At 45.2% G+C, this 17,421-nt stretch overlaps 2 protein-coding genes across 2 annotated transcripts in view; one reads left to right on the top strand and one right to left on the bottom strand.

Annotated features, from left to right (window-relative positions):
* LOC148096015 (uncharacterized) overlaps positions 1–16,044 on the bottom strand; it is a 32,929-nt gene extending 16,885 nt beyond the window's left edge. Inside the window, exons 1-3 of the mRNA XM_087835813.1 lie at positions 15,982–16,044; positions 11,676–11,681; positions 11,249–11,566 (exon numbers count right to left, since the gene is read on the bottom strand). Of these exons, the coding sequence (XP_087691939.1) occupies positions 11,249–11,566; positions 11,676–11,681; positions 15,982–16,044 (387 nt within the window). The remainder of the gene's footprint in view (positions 1–11,248; positions 11,567–11,675; positions 11,682–15,981) is intronic.
* Positions 1–17,421, top strand: part of sema6bb (sema domain, transmembrane domain (TM), and cytoplasmic domain, (semaphorin) 6Bb) — a 140,383-nt gene that overhangs the window by 29,982 nt on the left and 92,980 nt on the right. The gene's annotated exons all lie outside the window — the stretch shown is intronic.

Here is a 17,421-nt window from a genome sequence, read left to right as displayed (position 1 = left end):
GGTTGTGAATGAAACTCCGAGGATTTTCCTGTTGCTCTTGTCTCTGCTGGGAAAAACAATCTTCTCGGGATGTTTGCAAACCCAGAAACATCCAGGCGTCTCTGAGGAGCATTTAATTTAGCCGTGTGTCAGGCTGTAAGACCGGGGAGACCTCAGTCCCTCCCCTCTCCATCTACCGTGACCCTCGCTCGAGATGGCCTAATGGCTCCTCTTAGCGCCGCAGGTTTGAGGTGGGAGGGTCCGTCCGACTGTCATTCCAATTTAATATTGGATAAGCAGAGGTCAAAGGTCATGTTTACACAGCAGCTCTTACATTTCCCACACGTCATGTCACGAGTGAGATATATGGGAGGCTGCGTAGGAGAAAGGGAAGCTCAGCTCGAGGCGTCACGTCCACTTCCACCCTTCTCGATTGCTGTCGCTTAGCCCTGCACCCCCTCCCTCCATCTGCCCGTCTCTCCGCATCTCACTTAAATTACGCTAACGTGCAGAGACGGGTCTCACCTACAGCGCGACATCTGCTAACTGCCATAAAATTCCAAATCCATAAGCTAACTTTAATATTAGCATTTAAATCGAGCGAGTCACCGCAAACCCTTTTTTCCCCCTTTGGCATTCCCAGCGGCTTTTCCAGGCCACGGGGGAAGCGCGATAGCCAACACTGTCTGTTCTGTGATATGATACAGAGCTGTCATGATTGATTCCCATGCTGCCATGACTCTGAACCTAAATTAAGCAGGATCTGTATTCATTCTGAACCTCTGTCAATCCTTCACCCCCCCCCTTTTCTTCGCTCCTCTCCCACCGTCGGTGCTGTTTGCCATCGTCTGTGGTCTGCTGGTGGTGTTTTGGACTTTTAACTGTGTCTGAGATGAATGCTAAAAATGTGCAGGCGGTTGGAGGCCAATGCTCAACAGCGGTTTTGAGGAGTCAAAGTCAAGGGAGAAACTTTTTGCTGAGAAAAGTTTTTTTGAAGTCCTGAAGATTACAGAGAATATATCTATGATTCTTTTTTTTTACCCTTTAATCCCTCTTACAGGTTAAGAAGGGGAAGCCCTTTATCTTTCCGTGTGTGGAGGAGAGAGAAGGACAGAATAAATTGAAGGGAATGCCGGAGGTGATGGCGGAGACGATTGGCCAAAGTGGTCTGTGTGAGTCACACAGATCAAGGTCACATCACTGACTCGCCCGGGCTTTTGTGGGTGACCGCCGCTTCATTAACTTCATGATTCTGTTGCAGACCTCCATCTTTCTGTGTGCGTGCGTGTGCAGCGTGTTTGTGAGTCTGTTTGTGCTTTCTTTGCATGCGTGTCAAGAGTCTGATAGAAGGTTGTTGATAATGAGAGAGACAGCATCAGGACAGATGTAAGAGGAGAGCAAAGTGAACGAGGAAAAGTAGTTTTTGCCCACAGCTGCTTGACGCAGACCCTCTCCTCCCTCCCAATATCTTATTCCCTTCGTCCAAACTGAAGAGAAGGGCTGCAGGCGGAATAAGCAGACAGGCCTTTGATCTCCAAGATGATGGTTACCAAAACCTCTCTTCCCCCCTCTCTCTCTCTCTCTCTACAGCCACACCACGTCCTCCACAGATATGTACCTAATCACAGTCTAGCCAAGCAACGATGCACCCACCACCTCTCGTTTCTTCGGCCTGTCTTTCTGTCCGCGCGTCTGTCTTTCCCGTGACCGTTTATCCGACGCCACTCCATTTCCTCACGTCGCCTCCCTCCGTCTCGTCTCCCTCACGCAGTGAATGCGATTGGAGTAAACATAAGTTGTCAACGGTGCAGCCGGAGAAATCGCGCTCAGAAGCCAGTGTTGAGTGTGAGGAGCGGCTGGCAGGCAGGTGGAATCGTGGGTAATAAACAAGGAGGATTTGGCTTTCTTTGAAAAAGAAAAGTTTCCTACTTGCTTGAACTTAAATCGTTTTAGGCTGTAAAAAAATTCGCAAAATATCCCTTTTATTTGTTCAGTCAGTCTGCAGAGCATGAGACTGTCTCTCAAAGTCACGCATCATTTTGTCCCTGATTTATAGAAATCATCCCGGACTTACTTTCAGTGGAACAAATCGGAGGTTTAAGCCCAAGAATCACATTAAAGACGCATTAAAGACGCATTAAAGACAGAAACTGTCCTAATTCCCTTATTTTATTTGAATTCATTTCTCAACAAACTCTGTCCGGTCTGAGGCCGCCTGTTAGCACGTCATATTTAAAACAGTGAGTGAGCAAGCGTTTGGATTGTTCTGCTCTCAGTAAAAACAAACTGTCATTATTTAAGATTACAGGAGGCTGGAGGCTATTTCTGAAATAATGACTCCACAACTGTGACTGTCACAAACTGACAAACTTTATTATGATGAGCAATAAAAGATCTCACACCCTCACTTATCTGTACAAAGAAAAGCAGATTTTCTACACGATGTCCGGTTGTTGGCACACTGTTTTTGCGGTTTGACGAGAATACAAACCCGAGCTTGTGATAATTATAAGAAAAAGCAATAATTAGAAGAGCGGGTAAATGAATATAATGTCATTAGTTCAGCCAAACTAAGAGCAGAGAGCGGCGCTGTAAAGTGCTCTGCACGTAGGTGCATTTCAATCGGTATTCCTCCCATTCACAGCAATAAAAGCAGGTTAGTGCTGTCAGGATTCAAGTGGGATAGCCGGGATTAGAGGGTAGATGGCACCTCTCCTTCTCACTGCGTGCAGGCCTCACTCTACCTTTACTTCACTCTGCCTCCTCCTTCCTATCTGTGCTTCGTCTGTATGCTGTGGGAGTCTTGTTTAGACCTTGCAAAGCCCCTGATTAGGGGTCTGTACAACAGAACAGCTGTGAGCTCTGTTTTTCTCATTTTAGCCTGGATGGAAGTGGATGGACAGAGAGAACACTGAAAGCATGATAAAAAAAAAGATATTAGAGGTGATGGAAGCAGCAGGCACAGTGCTCATCTGCCATTAACTTAAAAACATGAGTGAAAAACTGTAGTGGATCAGGTGACACAGTTATTGCCCACACATGTTCATGATTTCCATTTGTTAGGCTGGTATGTTAGTTAGGGGTCGGGGTTATTATTCATTTTTGTTTTATGTCATATATGCACACACTTCAAAGAGACAAATTGGACCTCAGTAATCACACCTGTTCTCTATAAAATAAGGTAAATAATTCCATATTTGAAGTCAAACTCATAGTGCATAATATCTGCACCTGTTGGACTTTTTCTCCCACTGAAACAAGCACGCGTTTTGAGGGAAGCATAGAAGCCGACGCAAATTCTCCGATCGATACTTCATGTTCTAGTATTTGTTCAAAGGCTTGTTAAAGAGGCATTTAACAGTGTCCGACTTTTATCAATTACACTTTTTGCTATCTGGAAAATGGAAAAGCAGGAGCACAGGTTCAGAGGTTTAGACCGCAGAGTCTATTTTAATACGAGGACATCGATTCACTGAGATTTCATTTGCTCACAGTCAATGGGGAGTGAACAGCGGTCAGCAGGGAAAAAGTCTGACAGCGGGAAGCCACGCGTACATTTGAATGTTATTGTCTCAATCGGGCCTTATTGATTCACTGGTTTTCAATTCCAGCTATGCCGCCAAAGAAAAGCGTGGAAATGCTGGTGGTGGGAGCAGGTGACCCTACAGGTGAGGTGTCAGAGATGGAGGTATTACATCAGACAAAGTGTATCTACTCTGGTCAAAAGAATCCATGCTTCGTACTGATGTGACCTGTTAAGTAAGCCTTACCTGTCCCGCAGTCCCAGCTCACACTTGCACACCATCAATTTAAGGTAAAGGGAAACTGATAGGGAACAAAAAATCTCCAGAGGCGAGGCTACCGTGTGGATAAGTCGCTGATCGAGTCTCAACTTCCCTCAGATTAAGCTCATTCCAGCTGCTATCTCACTCTCTTTGTTCTTAAGATTATTACCTTTTCACATCTACTCCCTCCCTCCATCCTCTAGTCTGGCTTCTTCTCTTTTTCCTTTTTTTGTTCTTTCTGTGAAATTTCTATATTTCATCAAACTTTGGCAGAGGGATTTTCCATTCTCTCACAAACTAGAGATCAAATCTCATCCCCAGTTCAGTCAACTGGCAGCACATGAAGAAAGCATTGTCCAGGCGGCTGCTATTGTGTGTGAGAGCAGTGTTTGGTTATGGAACATGTCTGACTGCCACGCAGCTGCGTTCGTTCCCTAAATGATGTTTTGTGATTGCAGATAGAAGTCAGAGAAAGCACAGCGTTTCCTCTGAGGAATGCTTTCACAGGAAACGTGTTTCACACCTTTGCAGAGCAAACGGTTTCTCCAAACACAACGAGTCCTTAAATTGTGTGCATGTGCGTGTGTGTAAGCGTGTGTATGTATAGATGTTGGATCGCTTAAATCGTAGCCGCCACTGGATTTTTAAATGATAAAGAATGTATGTTAATGACATAGCCAAGTAAATGAATTGAAAGTTAAATTCTGCATGACGTTGTCACAGTGGTGCAGTGGTTACCACAGTTGGCTCACAACAAGAAGTTCCTGGGCTTAAAACCACGGCCTGGGGGGGGGGGGTCTCCCCTGTGTGGAGTGGGGTCCAAAGGCGTGGATGTTGTTTAGGGCAGCGGTCCCCAATCCCCGGGCCTCGGACCGGTACCGGTCCGTGAGTCGTTTGTTACCGGGCCGCGAGAGTTGAGGCTCAGGTGTGAAATGTATAGTTTTCAGGGTTTTTATCGGTTTTCAGCGCTATTTTGTTATCGTTTTTATCGTTTACTCGGTTTTCCTTGGTCTTTTCACGTGTGTTATGAATAAATGTTCTTTTTTTCGGTACCAGTACTAATTTTATTTTGTTGTATTTATCCGAGACACCTTAAAGGCCGGTCCATGAAAATATTGTCGGGCATAAACCGGTCCGTGGCACAAAAAAGGTTGGGGACCGCTGGTTTAGGGTCACTGGTGACTCTAAATTGGTTGTACTTGCGAATGTGAGCATGAATGAGTTTTCTCTCAGAGTGCTCCACAAATAATAAATTGGCGTAACTTAATTGGTTTTTAATTTGACTTTGGTTAATGAGATTACATTTTTACATCTCGTCCCAACAAAACTCTCACAGGTTTGTTCTGACAACGGCAGCCAAGAGCTGCGCAAGTCACGTTTTTTTTAAACCATCAGTAGCGGAGGCCACTTGTTTCTTTCAGATGACTATAAAGCCTTGGATATAAGGCTTGAGAAGTCTTTTTCATTTTGATCAGTGTAATGCACTCTAAGTGTCCTATTTTTCTGTCATCAGCAGACTGAGTGAAAGCACGTTTTGGCACCTTTATCCTTCTTTAGAACTCGGTTTGGAACACTTTCTAACCGTAATGTGCCGCACTAACCTCCAGGTATTTCAGTTTTGGTGCAGACCTGCTCTGTCCTCACATCCTTCGCGTTCAGATAGTAATGGTTAAAAAGTGAAAACAAGAATGAGCGTGTCTTCTCTTTTTCACTGAAGCACACGTGCAGTGGAAATCTCGCACAGCCGATTTACAATATAAACCAAAAAGAATAGGAAAAATATATGTACGCTAAGTATTTTTTCCGTCTTTTTTCCTCTAACACTGTGTATGATCAGGCACAAGAATTAGATTTCTGAATAATAATCTCTAAATCATGGGTGTGTCTAAAGCTTTAGGATAGATTTGCTTGCATTTCCATTGTGCGACTTGGAGCCGATCACACAAAAGCACTGAGATGGATTTGGAAGAGTAATATGACCTCTGTCAGATATTTTAGCCCTGGGCTGCTCTGCTTTACTAGCTAGCATAGTTGATCTCAGAACAAAGTAAGCCGGGTTTAAGCAAGCTCGTAACATGATACGCCCGCGATGATTCCCATGCATCCCAGGGTCACACATGGGGAGGCACATCACAGAGGCGACGTCACACCGGAGAGGACCATTCCCTCACCGTTGGCTAAAAACGAGAAACCTGATACCAGTCGCACACACGAATACACATCTCACACCCCCACGCAGGCACGAGAATGGGAAAGGGACAAGGCTGAGTTAAGTGTAAGGCCCCAATGAGAGAGCATCTGTGTTCAGTATTGATTAGTATTTGATCCCTGCCACTCGCTCCTCTCGTCTGTCTCCCCGCAGGCTCCATACTGACCTTCTCTGACAGTCTGTCTCCACACACACACACACACACACACACACACACACACACACACACACACACACACACACACACACACACACACACACACACACACACACACACACACACACACACACACACACACACACACACACACACACACACACACACAATCTGAACCGGAGCTCTGCTTCTTGCCACGAGCGTGATAACCTTGATGGAGATGGTGTGAGACACCGTGGGGGCGTTAGGGGCAGAAAAAAATAACAAAAGAAAAAAAATTCTGAAAGAAAGGAAGGAGGAATAAAGGATTTAGCTTTGGGCATGCGATGGGAGACAAATGGAGTGACTCAATAGATCCATTATGAGCTGGGGAAGGGTGGTGGTTGAGAGATGGATGGCCAGGATGAAGCTTTGACGGGATGTGAATAGATGTAGGGAAGCATGGATAGATCGGGCAATCTGCTTAACCAGCTTACCGCTCCTGGCCCTGTTCCCCACTCTCCATCTTCTCACACTTTTTGTGTGCAATCAGACGTACTTAGATAGCACTTATTATCATAACTGTGCCAATTGTGCATTAGCGCTTTCCTGCGTATTGTTATGGAGCAAATTCTTCAGTCACCTTACTATATATCTCTATCTGAGACCGGAGGTGAGAGGATTGGAAGTAATCTTCGATATTCTCTGCCAGTCTCTGTATGTTCCCTCCATTTCCGAACCGCCTTTTATCTCCCCCGACCCCGCTGTGCCCTTCTTCTTTTAATCTACGTTCATCTCTTGCACTCGTTTCCCGTCGCGTTCCCTTCTTCCTCTCGTTCGCTCCCATACATTTTCTCAGGCCGCTTCATCCGAGCTTCCTCTGGCTGTCTGCAACTGTTAAGTCATGTTTTATAGTTCTATCTGCCGGCTAGCCCAGCCTCTATAATAGAATTGCTCCTTCCTACATGGACAACAGTTTCCAGGGTAACAGAGACGGGGGAGAGAAGGCCACGGAGTGCACTGTGGTGTAGTCAATTTTATCACCAGAATGTTTTGGCCCATTTCTGATACACACTGCCTGCGTGGCTGGTATCCTGAGGTTTGGAAAGAAAGATGTAGGACAGTAATGTTTCCATCAGCCAAAACATTACTGGAGTTTTCTACTTAGGTGATTGCTTTTTTTCGAGTAAGCGTTTGTGTTGGCTCCTGCTGCTTTTTGTACAGGTTCAGTGGGTGATGCATGTCTCCTTTGTCAGAAGTAAACCTGACTGGCTTTTGCAGGAAGGAGTGAGTTGGAATGCCTGGCAGCGATTCACTGGCATTTCCCTAATCACTCCATCTCATCTTTTATTACCTCGGAAAGTCGTTCTCCTCTGGGGTGCTGGCACTGCAGATGCTTCTACCGCCTGCAGTATTGGACATTTTCTCAGCGGCAGAATAAAGGAGAGGAGACAGACCGTAGTATGACTGTCAGTAATATTCTCGCTTTGCTCCTGGGATTCAATACTCAGGCTAAGAATTGCTGCACGCTCTCTGCAAAACTACATTAAGAAAATATTCCTGCGTCAAGTCTTTGTCACGTCTGGGATTGAGGACTGAATTACACAGCAGAGATGATATGTTTTCCTGTAATCCACATTATTTCCAGCTCAGAGAAGAGCCCCGATGCGAACATTAATCATAGCGAAAACCACAAGATTGCATGCTTTTCACTGACTTAAGGGTAGTTTAACTGGTGTCCACAATCAGATTTATTAGCTGCCGCAGCATGCTGACAGATTGGTTTGCATTGTTGAAGTCTGCTTTAAAACAGTCCTCGCGTGTCCCCATGTGCACTTACACTGCTTTCACAGATTGTAATCAGCAGTTAAAAGATTCCTTTACTCCCCCAGAGTTTATCTCAAGCTTTATCTGTTAATCAAATCATGTGGCGTTTTATAGCTTTGCACTTTTTGTACATAATTACCCCTGTGTGCTCTAAGAGGGGCTGGCTGTGCCGTCGTGGAATTTCAGGTAACATCACAGCGTTGAGAGCGTTGGAGTCAAACGCGCGGGAGGATTCGGGGCACAGAGGGTGCTGATCCCTCCCTCAAATGTAAGTGTAAGTGTAGATCTTCATGACAGTACTGTGCAAAAGTCAGCATTTCTTTATATTTTGCTTCCAACAAGCTAGACTCTCATCCATTCGAGGGATGAATCAGTGTGCTGTCTCTTTATTTGATTTGCTGAAAATGAAAATAACACAGTTATATAATAATATTTATGCACCAATAAAGGTGAGGCCCCAAAAGCTCTTAGCTGAAAACTTGGCATATTTCGTTAACATTAAAATATTGGAGGAAAGTGTGGAAAATAATATAAGATGAGGCAGGCCTACAAAGCCATCTGTTGCAGATGAACAGCATCTTAAAGTCATGTTAAGGAAAAAATCCTTCTGTCTTACTGCCACAGGACTGAAAATCGCAGAAAAGTACCATCAGAGTTTGATCTGTCGTGCAGTAACATCTGGACAGCCTCTGATTGGCAGCAGCTTTATTTTTCAGTGTGACAATAATCCCAAACACACTACCAGTGCAGTGAAAGCATACCTGGAACACTATCAGTCATGGATGGGCCTCCCCAGAGCCCGGAGTTCAGCATTACTGAAGCAGCGTGGGATCATTCTGACAGAGAACAGAACAAAAGGCAGAAACATCCAAAGAAGAGCTTTGAATGTCCTTCAGGAAGCCTGGAGAACTCTTCCTGAGGATCCTCGCAGAGATGACAGAGAGCTGCTCAAAGAGCTCATACTGAGATGAAGGATAAAGCTGCTCACACCAAACACTGACTTTCAAACTTGTTAGAATTGTATAAACTCTGTTTTGCCTTTTACACACTGTGTTTCATGTATGTTTGCACGTTTCCCATTTTAATATAAAATATAAAAAACGAGGGGTGGCTTAAGACTTGTGCACATTGCTGCATCCCCTCATGAAGCTGTAGGTTATGCTTATGGCATCTGTTGAGTGAGATTTTGGGACGAGTCTGGATTGTGTTGGCAGTCTGGATTGTGCTGTTCACAAAGCTGCAACAGTAGAAACATAACATGCAGGGGAAGTTTACATTTATCCAATTTTTGAACTTTTGGATGATTTGCTTGATTTGTATCTTCCGAATGAGGCATGTAACTTGGGAACATACATCATTTTCAACCACGGGAAGTGAAGTGCTCAGTTTGAATGACTACACACAAGCCTTTATATGTGGGCCTGACTTATCAGTATTGCTGTCTGTGTGTTGATTTCATTAACTAGTTCCAACATCTAAAAATATAAAAGGAGCACATTTGTTCAAACTGAGGCCAAAAGTTCACAAAAAGTCCCCAAAGTGTGGTTTTTAAAGCTGATGAATGGCCCTACTGAACAGCCTGAGCAGCAGAGAAGTTGTAATGTGATTCACGTGACTGTAAATGGAGAGAAAACACAAATATGTTAGTTGTGCAACTAAATTCCTGAAAGCTATTCAGCTGGAGTGTTTACACCTACGTTCTCTTCTGTGTCCAGATTTAATAAACACACAAGTACCACCAAAAATCCAGATTGTTCAAACCACAAATCGCTGCAGCTTTACGCACTTCAGCACATCGATGTCATTCGTCTAATTTTGTCAGCTTTACGAGGACTGTTTTTGTCGCAGTCCAAAGATAGACTCGTGCAAACAGACATCACCATGGACATCAGAGTGGATGTTTGATCGCCACCTCTCTGGTGCCACTGATCCCTGGTTGTTACTGTAATGTCATCGCGTTTCTATAAAAGGGGATGAGACGAGAGCGGGTGTAACTCTGGAGGCAGGGCTGGCCACCGTACCTCGTGTGCTCCAAATGAGATGTTTAAAGGGGGGGGGGGCTGCAGAGTGGTGTAGCGTGGGGCAACAGAGAGAGGCCGAGAGGGAGAGCACGGCTATATTTAGTCTGACCTGAGTGCCCGTGTGTGGAGAAGGCCAGGCAGAGAAACAGGTGCAGCGGCTGGTCATTATGGACAAACACAAGAGCCTGATAATGGGGCCTCATCTGACAACTACCTATAGCCCTACATCACCGCCTATATTTAGAGCTGATCTGAGAGCGGTGGCTGGAGCTTAGAGCTGTGCATGTCTCTGTGTGAGAGTGCAAGTGTGCAAATGTCTCCAAGAAAAACAGTGGGTGTGTGGGTGGGGATTGGACACTGGCAGAGCTGTCTCTAGGGAGACTGGCATCTGTTTGAAGACGACACGCTGTGTTAGCAGTGTTTGCTCAGGCGATGCAGCCAATCGTAGAGGTGTTTCTGACCTGCAGGGTAATACGTCTCAGTATTACACAAACACGTGGCGCCTTGCAGTTTGTCATATCTCTATAACATCTGCTGGGTGATTTACATGCGTCTTCTTTGCATTGGCGGCGTGCCTCCGACTCGCTGCTGATGTTCTGCTTCAGCGAGAGCAGTATTCAAAGTCGGCTCGACTGATATTAAAACTGTTTAGTAGATATTCTCAGTTTGACTTTACCGCATTTAAAGAAATAAATGCAAATCGGCTGGTGTCGGGGACTGGACTGCATTGCTCGTCTCTCGGCACAAAACAAATATTAGCTGCCGTGTATCGAGGGGAGTCCTTCCTCTCGTCCACCCGTCTGTCTGAGACGATCCAAAACCCTGAGGCAGAAGCTGAAAAAGGAACCGGTGACACTTCCAGGACTGTTCAACCTTGGACTGCTGTCTGGGACAAAATGCTGCGTCAGCCTAATAAAAGTGCTTTTTCTGTACAAAGTCTAACTGGTGCATGTGCAGACGTGCTCCTCACTTGTGACATTTTGTTCTTTGTAGAGTGATACGAGGAAATTCATGCAAACTACCAGTCCCCAAACTAGCTGCAGAGGTAATGTTCTCTCCTGCCGCCTGGTTTTCAGCACAAACTCTGGAGTTTGGGCAGGTTGTTTACTAGTTTTGTCTTGTAACCTCAGTGATGACCTCACCTAACTACTGGGAGGAAGGTAAATAAACATCTTTCCTAAAATGTTGAACATTTTCTTTAGTTTTCACCCTATTGGACGCATTGGGCATCCTCTGATGGTGCGTCTGGAAGAAGACAAACGTCACCCTCATCACCAAAATCTGCCTGTACCGCACACTGGTATTGCTCAAGTGCAACATCCTCAAGCACGACCTCAACAAGCTCGAGCTCTTCCAAATGCGCTGTTTCCATCAGATTCTCCAACCCCCCTTTGTGACCGTCCCAGCAACAGCACGATACGTAGTATGGATGGAAGACCTGATCCAGAAGTGACGACCGCAATGGTTTGGCCACGTCTGCCGTGTGAGCAACCATCACCCGCCATATCGCCTTCTGCTGCAGCAGTGCCCCGCCCACTGGAGAATCAAGCGTGATGCGTCCAAGAAGGCTTGGATCCAGCAAACTGAAGACGATCTTAAACAACGGCGTCTGACCGAGCAAGAAAGGTAAAGGCCAGAGATCGCAAGGCCTGGTAGTGCATCGCTAACCAAGATGGAAACCCTTCCTGTTGGCTTCGTGGACGACCTCCCCTGCTCACCGAAAGCTAGGGAGAAAAGGAGAAAAGAAAGAAAAGATATCGGACATAGTTCCCCATCTCGTCCAAATGCATTTATATGACTAACGCTAATGACGCTGAGATGGACAGTCAAACGTGTCCATTTATTCTCATTTTCTTGCTCTTAAAGTGAAATGAATTATGCAGTAAAATCAGGTTGAAAGGTACATTAGCCATTCATCTATGGATCACTACTTCAGTTATGCTTTTAGAAACAATATGAATGGGAGTAAGTCAAGGTTGCAGTTTGGCAGAAGAGTGTGAAAACAGAAAGGGAGCCTCGATAGCTGTGGTAATCTGAGGCGGGAAAGCAGATAGCCCTGATAGCTAAAACATAGTGGCTCTGTCATAATGAAATAATATCACCTGCTCCAATTACACGCAGCCTCTGGAGCAGAAGGCAATGGCACACATTGGCTCTTTTTGATTTCAGAGAGAGAAAACCCTGTTTTTACAGCCCAGTTTAGAAAATGAGTTTTTCATGAACTCACTGGGTTGATTTGTGCATTTTCTATTTCTGTTTTGTTGCCAAACGGCCAACGAGTCGGCTGGGAATACAGCATGTCATAGGAGATACCGTTTTATCTGGTCCTGCCTGCTGGCTGCAGATTGCAACAGACGAATAATTTTCTCATTCTGATGAATGTGGTTGCGTGCGGGAAAACTTTTCTTCCTACATGCGCGAGATGACTTTTTATTGGAGCAGATCTTGTGAAACTCGCGCTCAGGTTGTGCTGTGTTTGCTGTTGCTAAGTGAAACATCATAATTGAGGTGCATGGTTGACCTTTAGCTGACTCGTAAATTGTCAGCTGGACCCTTCACCTTGGCCTCAGACCGCCTTAGATCTCACGGGGGACGCACCATTTAAACCATTAGAGTGTAATTTGAGAGAAAGGGGCAGGGTGGGTGCGAGGCGGTCGGTGATTCTTCTTCGTCTTTTTCTCATATTTCAGTCGGGTTGTTCGGTGGAGGCAGCTGAGGTCATGGTCACTTGACGGTTTAAGTGAAGACACTTTTCATTGTGGATAAAGGGAAGCAGAGCTAAAATAAGGGGGCGGGCGTTGGCCATGGAAAGCAGAGATTGAGGGGGGACTTTGGGGATGTAGAGGCGCATAACTTGCTTGAGGCAAAGAGACATGGAGCAGATAAAGGGGGGGGAGAGGTGTGTCTGTTCAGTGAACTGAGAGCGGCACAAAAAAATCCACAAAGTCAATTAAAACTTTACAGAGCCCAGGAGTGGGCCCGGGGGGGTGAAGAAATAAGGCCATGTTTTAAAAGTGCTATCATGTAGCCACAAATACAAAACATTCCTGCATTTGAATAATTCATGCACACATTTTGATTAATTTATGCTCATCAGATACGTGTAAATACAGAGAACCAGCACAGCAGACTAGCCTTTCACCCAGGAGTCGGGATTTGAGCTACGGGGAAACTACGGGGAAATCATGTCCTAAAAAGACATGCACTCCCCTCGATCACATGGGTTTACACTGACAATGACTCGTTTTTATCATGCAAATGAACAATACTCTAAATAAACAGCACCGCTCTCTCTCTCATGTTGTGCTGAAAGGCTCACAGCAGCCTCTGTTTCTCACTCATTTTCTTTCTCTTAACGTTCACGCAGTGCTAAATTTGTAAACTGAAGGTAAAATTATTCAAAGTCTGGGAATAATTGATCAAAACAAGAAAACCAATTATGTCTTTTGTACAGGCGGCACTGTTTTGTGCACTCGGTGTAGTAAAAATGATCATTCTGTGTCTTCACGGCCACTTCCAGACACCTTAAAAACCGCAGTTAAAAATATAAAAAAGTTTACACGGTTGGGAACGGCTAACGTTTTCGATACTTCCCAGCAGCCTTTTTTTTCCCCTCAGTAATTTGAGCTGAAGACAAATGAGTATTTTGACTCGACTTTGGCTTGCTTCCTATCACATTTCCTTTGCAACATTTTTCTTGGGGCTTTTGCAGAAATCGAGTCTGGAGCTAGAAGTAGAAATGCAGCAAACACTGCAGGCAAAAGCATGTGTGAAGGAGGAAGGATACGAGAGCAGGCTGGTGTGGTTAGGAAAAGGAATTCAAGTCGGTGCTGAAAGCCGTGTGCACATTCTCAAAGCATCTCACAATCTAATTTAATAATAATGTATTTTAGCTTGTTAAAATAATCCCGAACTTGAGGTTTGCATTATAAAAAAGAGTTTTATAGGCAGAAGGAAAACCAGTAAATCCTATAATTTGTTTGCGGGAAGCCAAAGTACACCATTAGAATTGCCTTAAATTAGATAAATAGATGCATCTGTTGGTTTAACAGACATCAGAGACCAATTAATAGAGTGGAGTGCTGGAGTTTATTCAGTTTCTGCGTGTGAGTGCATGCATTTCTTTTTGTTTACAGTATTGATTTAAAGGCCCTGCGGTCCACACAATCAAGACTTTAAGCTCGCCATAGATTTCTTTATGTAAATCTACACACAAACACACACAGAACCAGAATCCCGTCCCTCCTTGGATTCTTTACCTCTACAGCAAAGAGAAGCAGTGGCTGTTTTGTATCCGAAACACGATGTCGTGTCAGTTTTATTCGCCTGCAGCCCGCCGTGAACCCGAGCCAGCGTCTCACCACCCATTTATCAATCGGCATTAGGCTGTGTGAGGTAAGCAGACAGGTCAATCCACCTCCAGATGGATCCATATTAGTGACAGTCACTCCATCCATCTAAGCCCAAACTACCCGACCTGTGCCAAGAGTTTACCCGCTTGAGTTTGGGAACTCTCAGCGGGGTTTGAACCGCTTTTCCGAAACGTTCAGAAATTAATAGTTCGCAGAGGAAGTTTGGCATAGAGGTGCATGCAAGGATGAATAAATATATAAGCCTTTAATACTTTATTTCCGCTCAGATCAATCACATTTTCACTCACTATCGTCAGCCCGTCTCTCCCTGACGATCGCTGTCTGTCTGTCTCTATCCGTTTTCCCCGAGCCCATAAAAGTTGGAGCACTTTAATAAGAAGATGAAAAGGGGGAGAGGAAGCCTGTGATGTGATGGAGATGAGAGAGATGATGAAATGGAGATAGATCTACGTGGATGAGAGCCACAGGTGACGGGTGTCATCCTGTCCTCCCTCTCGCCCAAAATCTTAGCCCCCTCCCTTTTTGCTTTTCGTGACTCGCACTCCGTCTCTCGTTCTGGCCGTTTTTCCTCCCCACATTCGCCTTCTCTCTCCCTGCTGCTGTCTCTGTTTTCCCTGTCTTACTCCCCGCATATATAGGCAGTGCATGGCGTTGAGCACGGCTCGGATAATTAGCAGTATTTTATTAAATATGAATGAGAGCTGGTTCTGTGGGAGCCAGTGAGTGGGCCTCTCGCAGAGACTCATCAATTAAACAACAGAGTTTCCCTGCCTTTTGATTAAAGATAAAGAGGAAATAGGATGATCAATAGAGACCTGGTAAAGAGTGGCAGCACAGACGAACCAAATGCAAGGAAGGACGGAAAGAAAAGGAGAGAGAGGAGGAAGCACAAACACACAACAGGTCCTCCAGCTTTGAGGCTCTTCTGACATTCAGAAGTGACTCGATGGGTTGAGAATGTGGCAAAGTGTGTATGTGTGTGTGTAACACTGGTGAACGCATCAGCGAGCGAACATTTCACGTGACATCGGCGGCATGGTGGGAAAGCCTTGCATCAATCATTACTCGGCCCACACAGACCAGAGCTTGGACGAAGGCCAAGGTGCCAGCGCGCCTCGGTGCCAGCCCCGCTGTCTGTTCTCGCCCCGCTTTTTTCTCGGCCTTCCTTTTCCCTCGCCGCCCTCGCTTGACTCTGCTTTCTCTCCTTTGTTCTCTCCTTCCTTGTACGCTTCTCTCCTCTTTCCCTTCTGTTGCTCCTCATCTTTTCTCACCTCCTGCCTCCCACTCTTCTGACACCGCCTCTCGCCGCGGTCAGTTGTTCAACAAGCCTCCCCTCCGTCAGCAGGGCAGGGCCCCGTGTCATATTTTTGTCTTCCCTGGTAGATTTAAAGTATTTTTTGAATGGGATTATAAAGCAGTAAGCTGTAGGTGCATGGCACGAATCACTTTTGAACCTGGATCCTGTGGTTTTGGGTGATTTTGCACATTCACCAGCACATCTAAAACTACATTCACCGTGGTCTCCGTCTGTGGACATATGGGCCTCTCACACTGCCTCCCACATGTTCGCCTTCTCAGCAGCCTTGAAGTTCAGGCCAAAAGATGTCCTGTTAATTGACACCATGTCTGATTACACGTTGACACCGCTCACAGGAGGCGTTGTCAGGCTCCCGTCCAATAAGTCGTTGCAAAAGTGGGCGTAGAGTGCCGCCATGATCATCACAAACACGCTAAGATGAAAAACTCTCGCAGCCCTTCTCTCCAGGTGAAGCATGAAAGGGAATTAGCTTTCCAGTCCAATTACTTTTACTCGCTTTTGAAAATGACCTCCAATCACCTGTCAGTGGAGGCTCTAAGGATGCGTCAAACCAGGATGCCAGCAGTTTTGCTTTCAGACGACTGTTTGGAGTTGTATAAATGAGCTCAAAATGTTATTATTCTGAGCTGCCTCTGATCTGAAATCTAAAAACTATGAATGACACCTGCTGAAAATAGACAAAGCCCTTTCAAATATTCCTATTTTTCTGCTCTAATTAATGCATTCCTTGCCTTATTTTCTCTCTAATGTGTCCTTCAGACTGTGTTAATATACTTTATGCATTCGACTTGTTTTTACTGGCTAATGTAAGACTGCAGTTTTAAAATCAGCAGGAAAGATTTGTATAGAGCAGTTCTACTGAAATCACTTCTATTTGATTTAAATCTTTCTGTGCCCCCCGTCCACCCGTCAGTGTCACCTGCTTCCTTTTTAAGGCGTTTGCATTGATTAGAATCAAAGAGAGTCAAAAAGCGGGTATAAAAATGTGTACCTCGCTTGCAACCATCATCTTGTTTCTTCTTTCCCCATCTTTGATCACTTTAAACAGCATCTGGTGTTTTGGGACTAACCAGCTCCACCACCTACTTACAGGAAAACCAGCTAATAGAAAATGCATCCGAACATCTGGTCCCCTACGCTTTCATTAGCATCTGCATATTAACACCACTGAAAGCTAAGAGCAGACACTTTGCAGTATCACAGGGACACATATTTTGTTGCATTTTGAGGTTCCAAGTGCATCCTCTGCCCTTGTTGTCTCCCCTCAGAGCGGCAGCTTCTTTCTTTTGGCATGCTCTTCTGCAGCTACTTGCCAGCTTACATAGCATTACCCTCATTGCTCAAACCCCCTTCAAAGCAGTTCACTCATCATAGCTCGAGGATGAAGGAGGCAGCTTCTTTGGCCTCGCTGAGGAGCTGAAGCTCAGCCCGACATTCAGGCAGCCACTGCCGCAAAGAGCAACTTCAGCCAGAGCCTAACTTCCTGCTTTACTTGTGATTGGTTATGGATTTTGGCCCTCAGTGTTTTGCTGTCTTCACAGGCGTGCAGCCTTCGCTCACCTCGCTGAACTCTGCTGCTTTTTTCGACAGCAAAACACAAATCTAAAAATCAAAGCATTCTGACTCTCGGCGCTTTTTTGAGCCTTAAGAAAAAAAAGAAAGAAAGCCGTGTTTGTTCTCACATCCTCTAACATAAGTTTTAATGTATAACAAGAGCTCCCAACTTTTTTGTGTGGGAAGCTTGCTATCATTAGCAGCTACGATACTTTATGA

The sequence above is a fragment of the Neolamprologus brichardi genome, chromosome 23 (genome assembly GCF_056152115.1).
Source record: "Neolamprologus brichardi isolate AB-2024 chromosome 23, ASM5615211v1, whole genome shotgun sequence".
NCBI lineage: Eukaryota > Metazoa > Chordata > Actinopteri > Cichliformes > Cichlidae > Neolamprologus > Neolamprologus brichardi.
Note: the sequence above shows the minus strand (reverse complement) of the source record. Positions and strands in the feature narration are given on the sequence as shown.